The sequence below is a fragment of the Lasioglossum baleicum genome, unplaced genomic scaffold (genome assembly GCF_051020765.1).
Source record: "Lasioglossum baleicum unplaced genomic scaffold, iyLasBale1 scaffold0021, whole genome shotgun sequence".
Taxonomy (NCBI): domain Eukaryota; kingdom Metazoa; phylum Arthropoda; class Insecta; order Hymenoptera; family Halictidae; genus Lasioglossum; species Lasioglossum baleicum.
Window position 1 is genome coordinate 2138079 of NW_027469081.1, and position 17510 is coordinate 2155588.

At 41.6% G+C, this 17510-nt stretch overlaps 1 protein-coding gene across 1 annotated transcript; it reads right to left on the minus strand.

Moving 5' to 3' along the window:
• Positions 1-3366: 3366 nt before the first annotated feature.
• Cpr16 (cuticular protein 16) lies at positions 3367-12831 on the minus strand. Its single transcript, XM_076445198.1, has 4 exons — positions 12672-12831; positions 8036-8228; positions 6708-7015; positions 3367-5092 (listed from the first exon to the last, which is right to left on the minus strand). The coding sequence occupies exons 1-4, from the start codon at positions 12678-12680 to the stop codon at positions 4622-4624; spliced, it is 981 nt and encodes a 326-aa protein (XP_076301313.1). The 5' UTR covers positions 12681-12831; the 3' UTR covers positions 3367-4621.
• Between the last annotated feature and the right edge of the window lie 4679 nt (positions 12832-17510).

The following is a 17510-nucleotide window of genomic DNA, read 5'->3' on the forward strand; positions in this document are numbered from 1 at the left end:
AAGCGTGACTGTAGCCAGTTATCGAAGAGTCAACGACTGCGGCGAAAGGCCGTTTTGGCAGTGGCGAGTGGCGAGTGGAAAAAAAGAACGGCCGAGTTTTCTCACTGGGTGAGGGTATCATCGACCATGGACTGAATCAGCAGGTCTCTTTCGCCTTTTGTTCGCATCATTGGCGAATTCCTCCGGCAACGTAATCGTAGGTCATGGTCCTCGTTGACCGGGAACAGGAAACTTTCGAGAGCCGCCGAGCAACGTCCACGAGTTGAATCAACTTGTTATTCTTCCAAACTCCGCGTGTAATATAGTTTGCGCGCTATATTTATTCTACTGTTATTCCAGCAAACTATAAAATTGCAACTAATAATCCAAGAGTGCTACATATTCGATAAATAGACAAATTATTATTTAACTTTGCTCGATTTCATGGAGATCCGTTCGTTTTCCCTATCTCATTCTCTCAACTAGATAGACACGTTAATACGACCGAGCGTTGCTCAATTATAATTATTATAATAATTCAAGCGGCGAATTTAATTATTCGCGATGATTTCGCCCCGCAAAGCCACACGTAATAATCATGATTAAATTTACGAGCACCCCCACGATTTTTCCATCCGGTAAACAGCAAAAGAACAAAAACGGAAACATCTCGTTGTTGATCCGATCCGAGGCGACGCGACGCGACGCGACACAGAAGGCCTCTTTAATTAATTAATCGTTATTGTTCGGCACGGCCTTCCCCCGATTCTAGATCAAAGCAAATTATTCATTTAATTCATTCTGTCGACGGTATCCGCGCAAACAACCCCCAGTCCCATTTCATTAAATTTTCAAGTCCAACCACAAAGCCGATTCGATTCGGGAACAAACCCCGGCCCGTTCGGAATGCGGAATCACGTCGATGATACACTGCGAGAGCCTGGCTATCGAGTAAATTACCGAATTCATCGTCAAAGGATGATTGCTTTTGTAAAACATGGTGACGTTTGTCCGTTTGGGAATTTCGCTGGAAGCCCCCCGGGCCCCGGCACCCGGGGACAGAGATCAAGGGCTAAGGGTGCATTCGCCAATTTCTGTCACATTCCCGATCCCATAGACGTGTTATTGTTGGATTATAAGCAGTAATAATAGTGCAACTGTCAAAAGAGCAAAAATGAATTTCGTTTTGTCCATAAGAAACACTGCAGTTTCTCTATCTTAGAATAACAGAACAGATATCATCGGATCCATAGGCCAGTGTTGGGCAAAAAATTAATCAACGATTGACGACTAAATTTCTACTTCAATCGTTAATCGCAACTAACAATTAATCTCCTGGTTTAGTCGTTAATTGAGGTTAACGATTAAAGGGCCTAGCAGACTAAGATTGGTCCAGCGGACCCACCCACAATTGTTATTGATATTATGTGGAAAACGATGGTTTTAGGTTAGTTTTAGGTTGAAAAATAACCCCCTAAAATTTTAAGTCGCTAACCCTTCGTATAAGGATGATATGAGGGTAGATACCCTTAACTGTATCATTTTTTTTCTCGGTTGTTAATTAAGATATTCAGATAAAAAAAAATCGAAAATACTCGAACTTACCTCCTTCAAATCATACATTTTTTTCACCATCGTGATCAAATTATTAAGGGTAGAAAAAAATCATTTAATTTTTTAGGAGTGAGAATTGCAAGCAACCCTTCGAGTGACCACTTCCAAAAAGTTCAAGAACAATGTTCTGTTGCTTATTTAACGTATATATAAAAAAGTTTCAAGATGTTCGGATTGGTGGAACATAGTTAAATATTGAAAAACAAATAAAATTACGTCATTATAATGGTATAATGTACAGTGCAGTGTTTCTTATCAGGATATTAAGTCCCTTCTTGATCAATTAGTTCTTTTTAAACGCGACGGTGAAAAACGACGGTGAAAAAAATGTATGATACGAAGGAGATAAGTTCGAGTATTTTCGTTTTTTTTTTTAATCCGAATATCTTAATTAACAACCGAGAAAAAAATGATACAATTAAGGGTATTTACCCTCATATCATCCTTAAACGAAGGGTTAGCGACTTAAAATTTTAAGGTGTTATCTTTCAACCTAAAACCATTGTTTTCCGCACAATATCAATAAAAATTGTGGGTGGGGCCGCTGGACCAATCTTAGTCTGCTAGGCTCTTTCTACTTTAATCGTTAATTGCGATTAACGATTATTAATCGTCAATCGGATAGTTGATTAATGATTATTGCTGAAATTTCGAAATGAAATACATAATCATAACTGTATGAATACTGAAAAAAATGTAAACTGAGTTTAGGTGTGTTGTCATTTGGTCCATAATACAAATTCTGTTTACGTGCTTTTATGTTTTTATTCTCGATGATTCCTTTTTTTAATCAACGATTGACGATTAAATCAATCGATTGAATCAATCGCCGATTTATTCGAAGATTTCTCCATTTAATCTACGATTGACGATTAACTTCATCAATCGATTGAATCAATCGCCGATTATTCGACGATTTCTTTTTTTAATCGTATACATTAATCAAGCAATCATGATTAAAATTTTAATATCGATTAATGCCCAACACTGCCATAGGCCTGGTAAAATTCGTACCCGAGGGCCAGGGCAATAAGCGATGCAGCGCCTTGGGTTTTTCTTTATTTTGTAGGAATGAATTAGATGTTAGATACGTTGGTGTTGATGCCGATCGATCGTCGACGAACAGCTGAGTCGATTTGGCGATCGTCTGCTCATCTCGCTGGTCGTCGTTATGAGCAGACGATCGATTTGTTATTAACGACGACGTTCGTTTGAATTTGTATTTAGAATCAGTTTGGAATAAACTACGAAACCGTTAAAAGCTCCTATAATTTTAAGTGGGCGAAAGATTTTCTCTACATTCTTTTTCCTCTCTTCGAGTCCGCTAGTCGAACTGTTAAGATCGTCCTTCCGCGCTGTTCAATACAACAGTTTAGTAAAGGAATTCTTTAGCGTTTTTCAATCATTGAGATACCAATCCCCAACAGTTATCATTAGCATAACCGCGTTATTCCGTAAATTAACCCGTTGCGCTGCAATATCTATCGGTGATCAGAATTTCGAATATAATTCCATTAAATATGCATGTTATTGTTTTCCCTCCAGGAAATATAATAAATGTGACCATCGAATAAATCGTAGCGTATGGGGTTAATTTCCGTAGTGAGCAGAAAATCCATAATCTACTTCACTCGATAGGAATAACATTGTCGGCACGACGAAAATGGCGCATCGCGTACCCAGCGCAAGCACGATCGAGTGAAACGCGCTCTCGACAGGGTAATCGAGTCTCGAGTGGGAAACAAGAATGGGGAGAATAAAGAACTCGTCTCGTAGGTGGAATAATTTATTGTGAATCGACCTATACCGCGACATGATTAAACGGAAGAGGCGAATGCGAATTAAGTTCGTCCTCTGTTCTCTCTCGGCGCGTTTCGCTCCGCGGAACGAACTCGAAAAGCATTCAGAAAGTTTGATTACCCCGCACCAATCGGGCATCTCGTGACGAGAGAAAGATGTTCGAGAGAATTTGCGATCGGCCGCGCGTGCGACGAAGATTGACCCGGACCCCTTGATCGTCTCTCGCGTTCGTTTGAAAACTCGCAAGAAAGACCAGCCCCACCGAGTTCCGCACGAGAATATATCCCCGTGGATAAATTATAACCCACGTCTGATAAATCAACCTCAAAGAGAGACCTTCGAGACGATGCGCGATGAATTTTCATAGGGAACAGATTCTCCGGTTGCTCGTCAGTTTCCACCTTCGTCCGTTCGAATTTTTCTCTTGATTCTACCTTGGTCGATCGTTCCGTTTCCCGGCAAAACTCGATTGGTATCATCCGAATGTCTCGATCGAGCGATACGAAGCTACGAGTTACATGTTTACGCTACATCGCTGAAAAAGCTTCGGTTTCTCTCGAGATGAAAAAATTACAGAATTTTTTCGGCTCGTCTCGATGATAAAGCATAATAGTTTGCTCGAATGGGGGTGGAAAGCGTTTACAAGCGAAGAAAAGGAGGAGCCACGTTGCACGAAAACAGGGGAATCCGAAAATCCCCCAAGGCTCTCTCTCTTGTTTTGCAAATTCGTGCGGCCACACGACTCGAGATCCTCGATTTGCGAGTTGCTCGGCACGCGATTAAGTGTAGATTTATAGTGGAGCTGCTAGCATCGATGATAGCGGCGCGGTGAAAACAAACCAACATTCGTGACAACATTTCGACACATACTAATGAAAAAGTACATATGTATTTTCTATTCTGCTCCACTATAAAACCACCCTAAGTCTACGGCGCGCGGCGGGGCGCGGCGGGGCGAGACCAGAGTGTTCCGGGTAATCTGTAGTCCGCGTCGGTACCGCGATAATCCATTTTATGATAGATTAGCGCAGTCAAAGCGTGAATCGGCAACTTCCGCGGCGTTGCTCCAGCGACCAGTGGTCCTAATCGGATAATAGAAGTGAATCGATCAAAAAAGATCTTCTTTCGAAACGTTGAAGCGCTCGCAAAATTGAAAATTGTCTTCTCGAAGTACGGTGCCCGAATCCTGAGCGTTGATCCTCGAAGCGCGAAAGGAACTTTCGTTTTACTAGGCTTCCGGCAGATTGGTCGCTAAAACCCGGAACCCGTTTTGGTCGGCGACGTAATGGACCTGTTGTAACACACCGTTGGGATCGATGTAACTGTAAGCTCCCCTCGTCGTCCCGTCCAAGGACCTGGACTCGGTTTTAGCACTGGAATCCCCAGCGTAAGTATAGTCGTATTGACCCAACGAGTCCTGCGTGTGATGAAGCGCGCTGTGCAACAGCCGATACGATAAACCTGGAACCACGTACGACGCTGGAAGAGGTGCAGCTTTTCCAATTCCGTCCAGGCTCACTAGTTTTCCTATCTGCAACGAGTTGCCGCGCAGTTCTTCGGGCTTCCGTTGTATGAAACTCGGCGAGGTCGCTAACGACGATGCCGAAGACGCCGAGAACTTTGAAAGACCTGGGTCCGGCTTTGGGACCTCGATCTTGTCTGCTTCTGCTCGGGGGAGCAGGAACGGGTTCTTCGAGGTCTGCGAAGATCAAACGATTCGATTATTTCGGATCTTTCGACTTTCTTTATTTGAGATTTTATCTTTAACAAAGGGTGAAGCCACTTCCTAATCAGATTGCACGAATCGGAGATTTTTGTACACTATTGTATTAAAAGAGCTAGATAGAAAATGTGTAATCTGTGATTAAGATGGTCAAAACTGCCCTTGGAGGTTTTTAAATGACTATCGAACCATTCGAAAGCTGACCGAAGGATAACCCCTCTGATGTAAAATGTCGGACCTCTACTTTTTTGTCAGAATTTTCGAACACATCGGAGACGGAAAATGCGCGCATAAGCGGAAAATTGGAAAACCTCTAAGCAGTGTCTAACTTGCGCCTCCCCGTAACCCAATAATGACAAGAAAATTAAAAATTTTAATGTAAAAAGTCAAATTTTTTACTAAAAATGCAATATATTAAATACTATTAACCTCATCAAAATGAGTTACCTGTATAATGTATTATATTTGGGGTCATTCCATGCCAAATCGACCACTTTTTGCGGGCACCCATCCTAATATATTATAACGATACCATCTTTTTCAAGGGCTCATTTTAAAGGGGAAACGTCAAGGAATATTGCCATATTTTTTCCAAAATTTAAATCACTGAGCCCCATCATCGAAAAAAACGTAAAAAAAGAATTTGTTTAAATTTTTCGTCATTATAAAGTTGATTGTCGGGGTTGAAAAAATTATTTTGTAATAGCCCAGTCCTTTCCGAATAAAACAAAAAAAAATGTAGCTCAATCGGACAAATAGTTCCTGAGATAAGAATTCGTAAGTGAGGTACGTTTTCGCCGAAATGGACCAAAATTGAAACCTTCGAAGGCCTGCCATCTCTAAAGAAATTCGAAACCGGCAAAATGATGACTTAAATCCCCCCTAATTTCACATGAACTACAATATATTTCATTTAGAACATAAAATCGACGATGGTGCCTGCAAAAAGTGATCGATTTGAAATGGTATGACCCTTTGTCAAGGTATTTGTCTGAATATGAATAAATAATCTATAACCTAAATGAGAACAAATTTTTATTCATATTCAATGACGACAAAATAAAAGAAATACAAAACAGGTTAATGTATATGTTAAAATGATATAATAAAATAACATAAAACAGTTCAGCATATTTTATAAAGTAATTTCTCTCGTTTTTTTCATTTGCAAACACATCTATTATATGGTCATAATTTAATGTTTTGGCAACATCTTACTCAATTGATATTATAGACATGTTTGTTCATCGCTCTTGTCCAATAGAAGAACGAAGGTACGATTTTACAATTTTTAATTTGCTAAACAAACGTTTGCAAGGAGCTGTTGTTACAGGCATTGTTTTGAAAATCGTTAATTCTACGTCTAGATTTGGATACGTGTTTTGTAATGAGAGTTCGTGATTTTTTTGCAAAATTTTAAAAGCGTCCAAGCGACCCTTAATCGGATCGGTATTCTTTTGTTTTGCGCCCCAAACCCTGTTGCGCCCGTGGCGGACGCCTCTTTCTGGCTGCAGGCTGCCTCTAAGATCAGTTTTGACCATCTTGATCGACTAGGCCCTTTAATGGTTGAAAGCAGAAATGAAAAGCTCACCACGATTTCTCGAACAGCCAGATTTTTTTCGTCATCTTTGCCGAGGTGCGAGGGGCCATAGTACGGCGGTAGAATAGCGTAAGACAGGATATTCGATTGATAGTTGGGTTGTTCCCTCAACCGCGACTTCTCCAGCGCTTCGAAATGGCTCTTCTTTACGGCCGCCACTTCCGGCGTGTCCTGCACCTCTTGGAGATCGTTCTTCGGTGGTTGCGGCAAATTACTGGCGCTTACTCTAAATCCATTTTGGTCGTCTGCCGTGTAAGTCACCGTTTGAAGTATCCCGTTTGCGTCGATGTACGAGTAACCTGATTTAATCAGAAAAAAAAGATTCTAGAAAGAATTCTACAAACATCTACAGCCGTATTTGAATGATTGAAATACACAATTTGCGTGTAGAATGATTTAACTTTGCTTTTAGAACACAATCTCTAAAACTCTAGTCTGTGGTTATGTTTCTGTACACGTTTAACGGTATGGTATTCGTCTCGTTAAAAGCATGCGTAAAGCAACGAGTCTATGCAACGCTCAGAAGAATAGCAGATGGACCCTTTGCCTGGGCGTTTGTTGCGTCACATCGATCATCGTTTCATAAGTAATCACTCGCCACTCGCGAACGTAGGCCGCGCGCGCGCGGCTGCGCGGCGTCTGCTGCGCGATGTTCAGGAAAGGAATGTATGCCATTCATGCTTTTACGAGTCATCGAGCAGAAATGCTGTTTACGAACGAACCTGTCAATTGTTGACGAAGGCGTATATTATTCTCACACGTGGGAACTGATATTCAAATCACTGCTGAGCCCTGTGCACAATCATCTCTAATTGCCATAGAAAGAATAATGCTTGCACTCTGACAGTGAGAGAACATTATATAATGAAAATCTAATGTTTCATATTAATTCGTTAGTCTAACGATTAGGACTAGGATAGTAAGTATATTCATTTAAGATTTATTCATTAAAAATGTTCATTACTATCGTTCGAATTTGCAGTAACAATTTTTCAATAGCTCCGACGCGACGGAGCGTATTTATCAGCAAATCCAGTAAATTCGATTTTGCCTGTTCCGCTAGAAGCGGAGATTAATCTGCGATCGAATTACATTTCAATCTGCAGTTTCGACAGAAATTTAAAATCGCTTTCGAAGAAACGTTAAAAACTCGGCCAACTCTTATCGTGTTTCGGAAGAAATATTAATCTCAACTTTCTCGCGAGCCTGAAATTTCTCTTTCTTTCTTTCTCTCCAGGAAGCAGTTTCGTTGAACAACAAAAAGAAAGGGAAACAGCATACAATGAAAGCAAGGTAAGAAGGTAACTGCGAGAACTTACCACCCCGTGTAATTCCATTCAAACTGGATTCCGATTTAGCTTGATGAGGCCCAGTGAACGAGTAATGGTATCCTCCGGATCCGTCCTGTATGTGGAACTGACGTAAAGGCGTTAGCGGTCCCAAAGGGCTCAGCCAAACATTCGCGATCGGTGTAGCGAAACTTTGCCCGAGGAACAGACCAAATAGAATTCTCTGGAAGGAAAACGCATCTTTGATTCCATCCGCTCTCACGGATTCGACGTCGATGTTCCACGAAACATGCAACTATGGGCAAACACTATGGGCCAAACCGACGAAATCTGTGTCAAAATCAAAGAACTTTCGATAGAAACGAGATACAGCGATGAAATTTTTTTCAAATGAAAGCTGAAACTTTGCAGAATATGGGATAATTATGGAGATTGTGGTACGAACGTTGTTTAACCTTGAAAGAATTCGTTAAATTCGTGTGTATGTTAATCAATTTCGATGAAATTTTCAGTATATATAACTAACATAGATCTACTAAACGTATATTTTGAATTTTCCTTACGGGGACAAATAAAAAGAAATTTTAAACTGTGCCTTTTCTTTACGTAATTGCGTAACTGCATCTAAGTGATCACAAAAGATCAGATCGTTTGGTAAAAATTTAGTAAAGTTATTCCGTTTTAAAGAGCGTACACGGATACATGCGACTGACTATTCAAAATAGCTCTTTCTCAATTTGTGTTTTAGATAAAGAAATGACACTTACATTGATTAAAGCTACGTTAAATAAATCATCTATTATAAACATAATCAAATTATATTATAATATTGTTCAAGTGTTATAATGTTTTAGATTCTTGTGGCTGCGTTTATACGTAGACGCATTTATAAGCCAAAATCGCAGGTTTCCTTTTTCCAGACTTCCATGTCATATTATTCCTAGAAATAAGTGATACTTATAAAAAATTTTTATTGGTTTAAATACTCCAACTATATAGTAAACGAAATTGCAATGAAAAATCTATGTACCTAACATTCGAAAAATTGATTTTTTTCCCTGTTCGCACCACTGTGCGGCGCGCCGAGTCAATCTAATCTCGTTCCTTCCTACTCCAATCGCGAATTTCGAGAGACCCGAGTCAACCAGAATTTGTCTTCTTTCGAGACAGACATTTTAAAGACATCGTCGAAATCTACGTTGAATCGGCCAATTATTTCGTAACAATTTCTACTTTCGATATCAGGACTTTGACGTGTTCATAAATGGACAGAAGCACGCTCGAGATTTAAGATTCGGGTTTCAACCTAGTTGGAAGTTTGATAAAATTGTAATACGTTGAGGTTCGGTTGAAGGGTTCGATAGAATGGAGGAATAAACGCGGAAAGATCGGATTTAAAGTGTGCACGCAAGATTGTTCTGTTGAAACGGGGCACCGAGCCGTGGCAAACGCGGTTCGACAACGAAATTTGAGCAATTTACACCTGACCTATTTTCCACGGGAATCGAATTCTATCGAATCAAACGAAAAGTCCCCTGGATGTTCTGTGTACCGTCGTCGGAACTTCCGGCTCGACGGCCACTACCTCCGACATGTATTTAACTTGGGAACGAAGATTTGCCGCGCGATACTTCATCATTGTGGAAATATTTGACCGCCCCGACGCGCGACAGCCCGAGGGGCACAAATTCGAAGATTCGCCGGAAACCCCGACACGCGATTCCCGCCGGAAATTGCCAGGAATAGATTCCGACGGATCGGGGAGATTCCTCGTTATTGCCGTGGAAACTGCGACCCATTGACTTCCGCGACCGCGAAATTGAACTTTCGTTGATTCGGTTATCGTTGGTTAGTTGCGATACGGTTTCCGAGAAACTTGAACAGTATCCGAGACACTTCGGAACGCTACGGCCTTGCGTATTAATGCTTCCTAAGTCCCGATTAACCCTGAATTAAACTTGGACAAACATAATCGTAAATTAACATTGCTTTCTTTTCACTCGATGCACAACGATTTCTGCTGTAAATTATGCCGTATTTATCGATCAGAATTTGCTTAAGTAGTATAGCGACCTAAGCCAAAATGATCCGTGAGCTATTGTGCTCCGCGATCGGAAAATCAAGCTTTCGTTGATTCAATTATCGATAGTTAGCAACGATACCGACTTGTTGGGAAAGTTAAATGATGTTCGAGCATTTCACGGAAGCGTTTACCGGCATTAATAAGGCGTCTCGCGAGAAACTTGGACGAACTTCCCAAGCACCGAGAAGTTGCGGGCTTCCGGAGATTATTTTGCGGATCATTCCGGATCGCCGCTTCCACGGGATCAAGGGGAAACACCTCTGGAACCTCCAGACACCCGTAATTTTCTTCGCGTGGTTACTGTAGATTTTCTTTGTAACAGTCCCCGCGTTAAACCATCTAACACATGAGTTCGTCATTTTTATCTAGGTGCACGGTAGTGCACCAGCCAAGTTCCTCGCACTACCTACTTTTACACGAAACAACTTAGCCGCTTTTTTAGAGGCTTATAACTCGGCACTGGAGGCAGACGGAGAGATGTAATTTCGTACAATTGTTAAATGCTATCATGTCTCAATATTGACAAAACATTAATCTTCCAACATTAGTAGGTCCCGAGATATAGGACCTCAAAAATCGCTTTTGTCACTGACTGACTGACTGACAGATCATCAAAACCTTTTGGGTACTTCCCATTGACCTACAAGCTTGAAATTTGGCACGTAGGTCCACCATAACAAACACTCAAAGGAATAATTATCAAAGTTTGAAATTTTACAGCTTAAAGGGGTTGTATTAAAAGGAAAACACATCACGAAATAGATTATGTATAGAGAAAATGAAATATGCCACTTTTCCCACAAGGAACCGTGTAAATTCCGGAAAGAATCATCTGCTCTCTTCAAACGTCCGTACAGCGCCATTCGAGGTAGTGGCAAAAAGCTCAAACTGTTAGATTACGATAAGGTAGAAAATGAAACTAAAATTATAACAAAAAATATCTAGGTAAAGTTGGGTTCTAATTCGCCGGCAGAGTGTTAATCTTTGATATACCTACTTGATAATTGATGAAATTTCAACAAAAATTGATGAAATCCCAACAAAAACATCCTCTGTAAACAGGAGCCAAGTTCCTATGGCCGTAAAAAGTCGTGAGATCAAAGAAAATACGGCCAAGTACGATAGTTTAGAAATACCTCTTGCAATACTGAAAAAAGCCTTTGTAAAAATTAGTTTAAAAGAACGCTATTTAAGTTTTAATGAATTACACGGAGTGCTAAATTATTTAAACTTGGCCGTTACTTTTCAAACCAATGGCCATAAAAGGTGTTAGGTAGCGGCCAAGTTTGAATTATTTAGCCCACCATGTAATTCGTTAAAAGTTAAACGTTGTTCTTTTAAACTAATTGTTACAAACGCTTTTTTCAGTATTGCAAGAAGTATTTCTAAACTAACGAACTTGGCCGTATTTTCTTTGATCTCACAACTTTTTACGGCCACAGGAACTTGGCTCCTGTTTACAGGATGTTTTTGTTGGGTAAGGATTCTCGCTAAAAGAAGATTAATAATTTCGCAAGGAAGATCCACAGTCTAATAATAATTGTCTCTTTTTCCTACAAGCAGTTAGCAAGATTGCGACCAGTATTGACCGACAGAGTGGAAAAGCTGCCCTTTTCAATCGAGAACATACGCTGCCGGGTAATTGGCTTCGGAAGCCATCGAAAGCGTTTAAATCCGAACGCGTTCGCGTCAGAATCGGTGAAAAAACTTTTCCGCGAACCTCTCGAGCAATTCGCGGGCGTTAATGGGAGTCTTCGTTGACTCCCACGCCTGCCCCCGGCCCCCGGCGTTAGGTAAACTGCAATATTCCGTGAAATATAATTGTAATAGGGCGAGGCAGGCGTGGCGCTTTAAAACTTCAAAGTTTCGCGCAAGAGAACGAGAGAAAGAGCAAGCAAGGAGAGGAAAAGCTGGCCCGCGAAGACTAATTGAGATTGCATCCCGCGAGCAGCTTCGAAAACTTGAAAATTAGATGACAACCGTGACGAGCGCGGATTAAACTTCCCTTATTTGCCCGCGACACACTTAGGCCGCTCTTTACGCATCTTCTGACCCCCGGTCCCCGCCCCCGCCACCGACGCGCGACGCCTCTGTCGCAAACTACTTTCAAATTACGAATTTCGCACCATTCCTATTCGAGGTTCGCCTTTCAGACGCCCCGGTACCTCGCCTCGCTTAAATTTTCACCCGTGGAACCACTGCTACCGGGATCTCAAACTTCCTTAACGAAGGGATTAATTATTGTTGTTGCCAGAATTATTCGCTAATTTTCGAAACTTTCCGGAAACTTTGAAGCTCCCGGATCTTCAATCGGATGTCCAATTAGATGTGCATTTTACAGGTTGCAGTTGGATTTTGTTCATTGAATAGAGACTCTAAAGACGCTATTCAAAATTGCTATGTTTTAAATTCAATTAATTAATAACGATGTTGGTAATTGGTGACTGGATAGATTCGATGAGTTTACGACAAAAGTGAGAGGAGCAATTTGAAACAAAATAAAAACATTACGCGAATAAAGTATAAAATGAAGCTGAACGCAACAGGAGGAAGAAGAAGATGGTTAAAAGCCGAGTCACTCACGAGTATCATGTTGTACCGGGCGGTTCTAGCACTGGACACGTTGGCTCGTCGATCTTCCAGGGACTTTTTCACAAGTTTTTCCTTGCTGGGCTGCCGGATAATCCCAGTAAGGCTCAGCTAACGGTTATGAGAGTGTGAGCTCTTCGAGGCATCCTCTTATATAGGACCCCGGTGGTGGATATGCCTGTGCACTTACGGACGGGTCCCCACCAAGCGCGCCTCCTCTCTCGGTATCGGGGCCCTACGGGGCCCTATGGCGCACCGCGAGGCCCTCGGTGCACGGCCAGAACTGCCGAGGATCACAAATCACCCCGAGTTCGATTTCCAAGCCGATAAATCAATGTTTATTGGCCACGGTACGAGCCGTCGATCTCAGGCGCATTCCGTCCGTGCATCCGACCCGGGGATGTTATCGTTCGCTTCGCCCTTTTGCTTTCTTCGATTCGACGTCATTTCGGAACTCTGACGGCGCGGCGCGGCGCGGCACCTCCCTTCGACAATTGACACGTCTCGCTCGCACGTTTTCGTTTTACCATCATTTCCCGAACGTTGGAACTTGAATAGACTCGGGTAATATTATACGTACAGGGTGACCTGTCCAATCAACGAACGCTTTAACTTGATGTGTATGCCTAGACTGCGAATTTTTATTTTGCACGACCATGTCGACAGGTTCTTATTATTTACAGGGTGGCAAGAAAGAACGGAGTTAATCATTTCTTATTATAATTCTGTCAAATTGACGAATTTTGAAAAACCAAATAATATAACAACCATAACATGGACCTTTAGTATTCATATATTTAAGAAGTTTCGAAATGGCCACCCTTTGCGCCGATACAGAGGTTCAAACGTGTCTTGAAATTTTCGGCAATGGGCCGCAGCTCTTCTGGCGCCATTCGGCCCCACTCCTGGTACAGAGATTTTTTCAATGACTCCAAATTTTTACGGGGCCGAGCACAGGCCCTGGCCTCCAAAATCGACCACACGCTGTAGTCCATCGGGTTGAGATTCGGTGAGTAAGGCGGCCATTCCACAGATGTGATGAAACCTGGAAAATGGGCTTTGCACCACTCCTGAGTCGTTTTCGCCCTGTGGGCCGGCGCGGAATCCTGCTGTAACGTCCATTCCGGATCGCCGAGGTGCTGTTGGGCCCACAGAAGTACGACGGCTTCGAGAATGTCCCGTCGATACACCTCTTGGTTGATTTTGACCCCTTGATCCACGAAAACCGTAGCAAATCCCATTTTCCGGGTTTCATCACATCTGCGGAATGGCCGCCGTACTCACCGGATCTCAACTCTATGAACTCCAGCGTTTGGTCGATTTTGGAGGCCAGGGCCTGTGCTCGGCCCCATAAAAGTTTCGAGTCGCTGAAAAAATCTCTGCGCCGCCACAGTGATCGATTCCTCGATTCTAGGTGGACAAAATTGTAAATTTGATCAACTTCAGATATCTTCGCTGCCGTTCTATTTTGTTCGCGGACATTAATTTATTCGATATATAACGTTATATTTCCATTGCACGTGATTATTACGACGATAATACGGTGCTAAAGTTTTGCCTGTGCGAAATACTATAAATAAGCTAATTCTTCTTCATCGTGTAACTTGTTTGTTTGTTGTTTAAATTATTATCTAAAAAATGGAGCGTGTAAGCGATGGTAAGTATTTCATTTTTACATATCGGTATAATTTTATTTTGCCGTGTAAATCATATACAACAGGTTAACTAATAATATTATTTAAGAAGAGGTCAAATTGTATAACTTCTTTTGCCGGACTCGGCCGGACTTGGTTCTTTCATAGTTTTGAAGAATACTTATTTCAAAACAATCTTACTAAATATCGTTCACCCGTTTTGGCCCGTTAATCATTTATATCATTTTTTAGAAAAGACATGGAGTATGCCACTATTTCATGTGGTATTGAAATTGACGATAGAAAGTTTACAGAATATGCACTTCAGACTGCGAGAATTACATATGACAATTATAATTTATAATAATTTAGAATATCCACCTTTGTCATGCACATTCCTTATTATAATTTTGTATTATATTCGTGTAGAACTTTATCTAATTTTTAACTATGAGTTAAGATTAATTCTTTCCATTTTGTGTATTGTTTATTCACGTATTTAAACAAAAACTATAAAATATTTAATTTATTTTGTTTTATGTTATTTTCACAAACGTAACAATTAATTGTTATATTTGTCCATTTTAAATAAATGATATAATTCGTTTAAATTCATGTAGTTTTTATACACTTGTCATGATCTCTGAGAAATAAAGCGTTATTACTGCAAGAGAACACAAAAATTTGAATTTTGTCCACCTAGAATCGAGGAATCGATCACGCCGGGTGTGGGACTGAATGACGCCAGAAGAGCTGCGGCCCATAGCCGAAAATTTCAAAACACGTTTGAGCCTCTGAATCGGCTCAAACGGTGGCCACTTCGAAACTTCTTAAATATATGAATACCAAAGATCTATGTTAATGGTTGTTGTCATTTGGTTTTTCAAAATTCCTCGATTTGACAGAATTATAATAAGAAATGTTTAACTCCGTTATTCCTTGTCGCCCTGTACAATGCAACACAGTATATTGAAAAAATTCTTTAAATATTTTTGTCCTTCTCCATCGACCAGCTAGCCCCCACTTCCTAGAACCATAAAAGGGTTCGCTGTCCAGCTCGTAACACCGTGTTCCACGTTACGACGCGCGATCATCGGCAAAACGCAAGCGTAGTCGTTCGAATACCCGGCATTTGTCCACTCGACTGGAAAATGTTGAGGGGTCGCGCCCGTTATCGTCATCGTTATCACCGCGTGGAACTGGAAACGCGGAACTCTCTCCCCGAAGAGAGTCGCCGCGCCGTGGGCCCGTGTAGGTCGTCCCCGGACAGAGAATTTATGGTCACCTTGTTGTTTCGTCTCGTCTCGACTCGAGTCGGGACAACGCGGACGCGTAACGAGTTCATCAATTCCATTGGTATTACTCACGGCAGCGGCGCGGCGTTGCGCGGCGCGAGTTAGATCTTTCTTCTCCCTCTTTCTCTCGCTGTTTCTTGTCGGCCTAGCGCAACAAGCCGCCCGATGAGGCGGATTTTTCATGGAGGCCGTTTCTTTCCCTAACGGACTAGCACGTGGGCGACTCGCGTTGGTTTTGACATTGGCACTAAGCACAGCTCCGCGCATTAAATGGCCGTCGTTGGGCCCCGTACCTGACACGGTGCAGCTGCGTGCCTAGCATAGAATATAGAAACGAGAATCCCACCCGATGGGAAAAGGAACCGCGCCGCGCGTGAAATACGCTGCGATTGTTTACCCGCTATGCCGCCGGTTCAGCGAACCTCGAGGAAGCCACCGGCACCTCTTGCCTCGTACGAGCTTAAACAGATTCCTTGTTGCACCGGAAAATCCTCAGAAAATATGCAGTTAAATAGCATGTTCAGAATCACGCTTGTGTATCTCCATCCAATAGATACTTCTGAAGAACAAATTACTACTGGCCGCCGCGCCGGACGCGTCGGCACATTTTTAAACGTTTTCCACTTTTCAGTGGAAATTTTAGTTAGGCAAATCTGTCAAATGAAGTGCTCGCATGTGTAATTGGTTTTCTACCGTCCTGGACCGTTTTACTTTTATTTTCTGATTTAAGAGAGAAACTCGCGAGAAGAGACAGGATCCAAGATGGCGTCCAGATATCCACCCACGCGGAAGTTTTAAAGAACCAAGTCAGTTTTGTCTCTTCCGGTGCTTCGTTTCAGTAGCATAGCCGGTTGCGATCTCAATTAGTCCCTGTTTCAAAGTAATTGCCCTTCCGGGCTATTCTAAGCTGCTTTCGAAAATTACGAGCTTGCAAAGGTCGACCCGACGTCTTTATTACGCGTCGCGTCGGTGTGTTTATATGTGCGCAGCGTATACTATAAGTACGTATGTGTTTCTCGCTCGTAAAACTTACCTGCAGAAATGATTCCCGGGCTGCACGCGTTTTAGCGATATTTTTTCTTCGTCCCTGTTTTCTCTTTCTGTTCACATGCCGCAATTATACATATTTCTCTCTCGATGGACTGTGATCACGCGCGCACGCTGCACATGCATCGTTGCACAAAAGTCTCTCCAGAGCCTTCTCGTAACGATCCTCGCAAATTATTAATTTATTAAATTGTAGTATCTCCGCGCCGCGCCACGCCGCACCGGACGAAATGTAGCCAGAAATGCGTTTCTTTACATTCTCTGCGAAATTCAAGGCTTCATTCTACGGTAACGATATTAAAACGTTGCGGTTCCCGTGGAGAACCAGGCAAATAACCCCTTAACTATGCAACTCAATTTTGATTATTCTTAATGTTTATACAATTATGTGCGCACGTTGTGCCGCATGAATTTGTGACATCTTCTAAACGATACTGTATCTTTTACTTTTAACGTTCAATAATTTCGACAGCGAATTTTTTCTTTGATTCTCATGAAGGTCTGCTTCCTTGTATATGTACAGTGTGTGTACAAATGATCTGATTTTTCATAATCAATTAGAAGCTTTGGTTTACAAAATGATACGCAGAAAAGATTTTTCAAAAATTATAATTTACAAGGTTAAATGCAAAAATAAAAAAGGCAGTTTTTAAAACTTTTTTATTTGCGTCCTTAATGAAAATTTAAAAGAAATGTTTTGTAGATCTATGTTAGTTATACACATGCTGGAAGTTTCATTGAAATCGATTAACATACACACGAGCTACAAGCGGTTAAAAATGGTGAAAATCGTAGTTTCACACAACTTTTGATCAGTTTCTGCTTGAAATGCACAGAATCGTACATCTTTTGATGCC

Excerpts from the sequence above, each read along its gene's own strand:
- Cpr16 (XM_076445198.1), bottom strand. Across the intron at positions 7,016-8,035 it reads GAATGGAATTACACGGGGTG|GTTACTCGTACATCGACGCA; the intron begins GTAAGTTCTCGC and ends TGATTAAATCAG. Across the intron at positions 5,093-6,707 it reads TGGCTGTTCGAGAAATCGTG|ACCTCGAAGAACCCGTTCCT; the intron begins GTGAGCTTTTCA and ends TGATCTTCGCAG.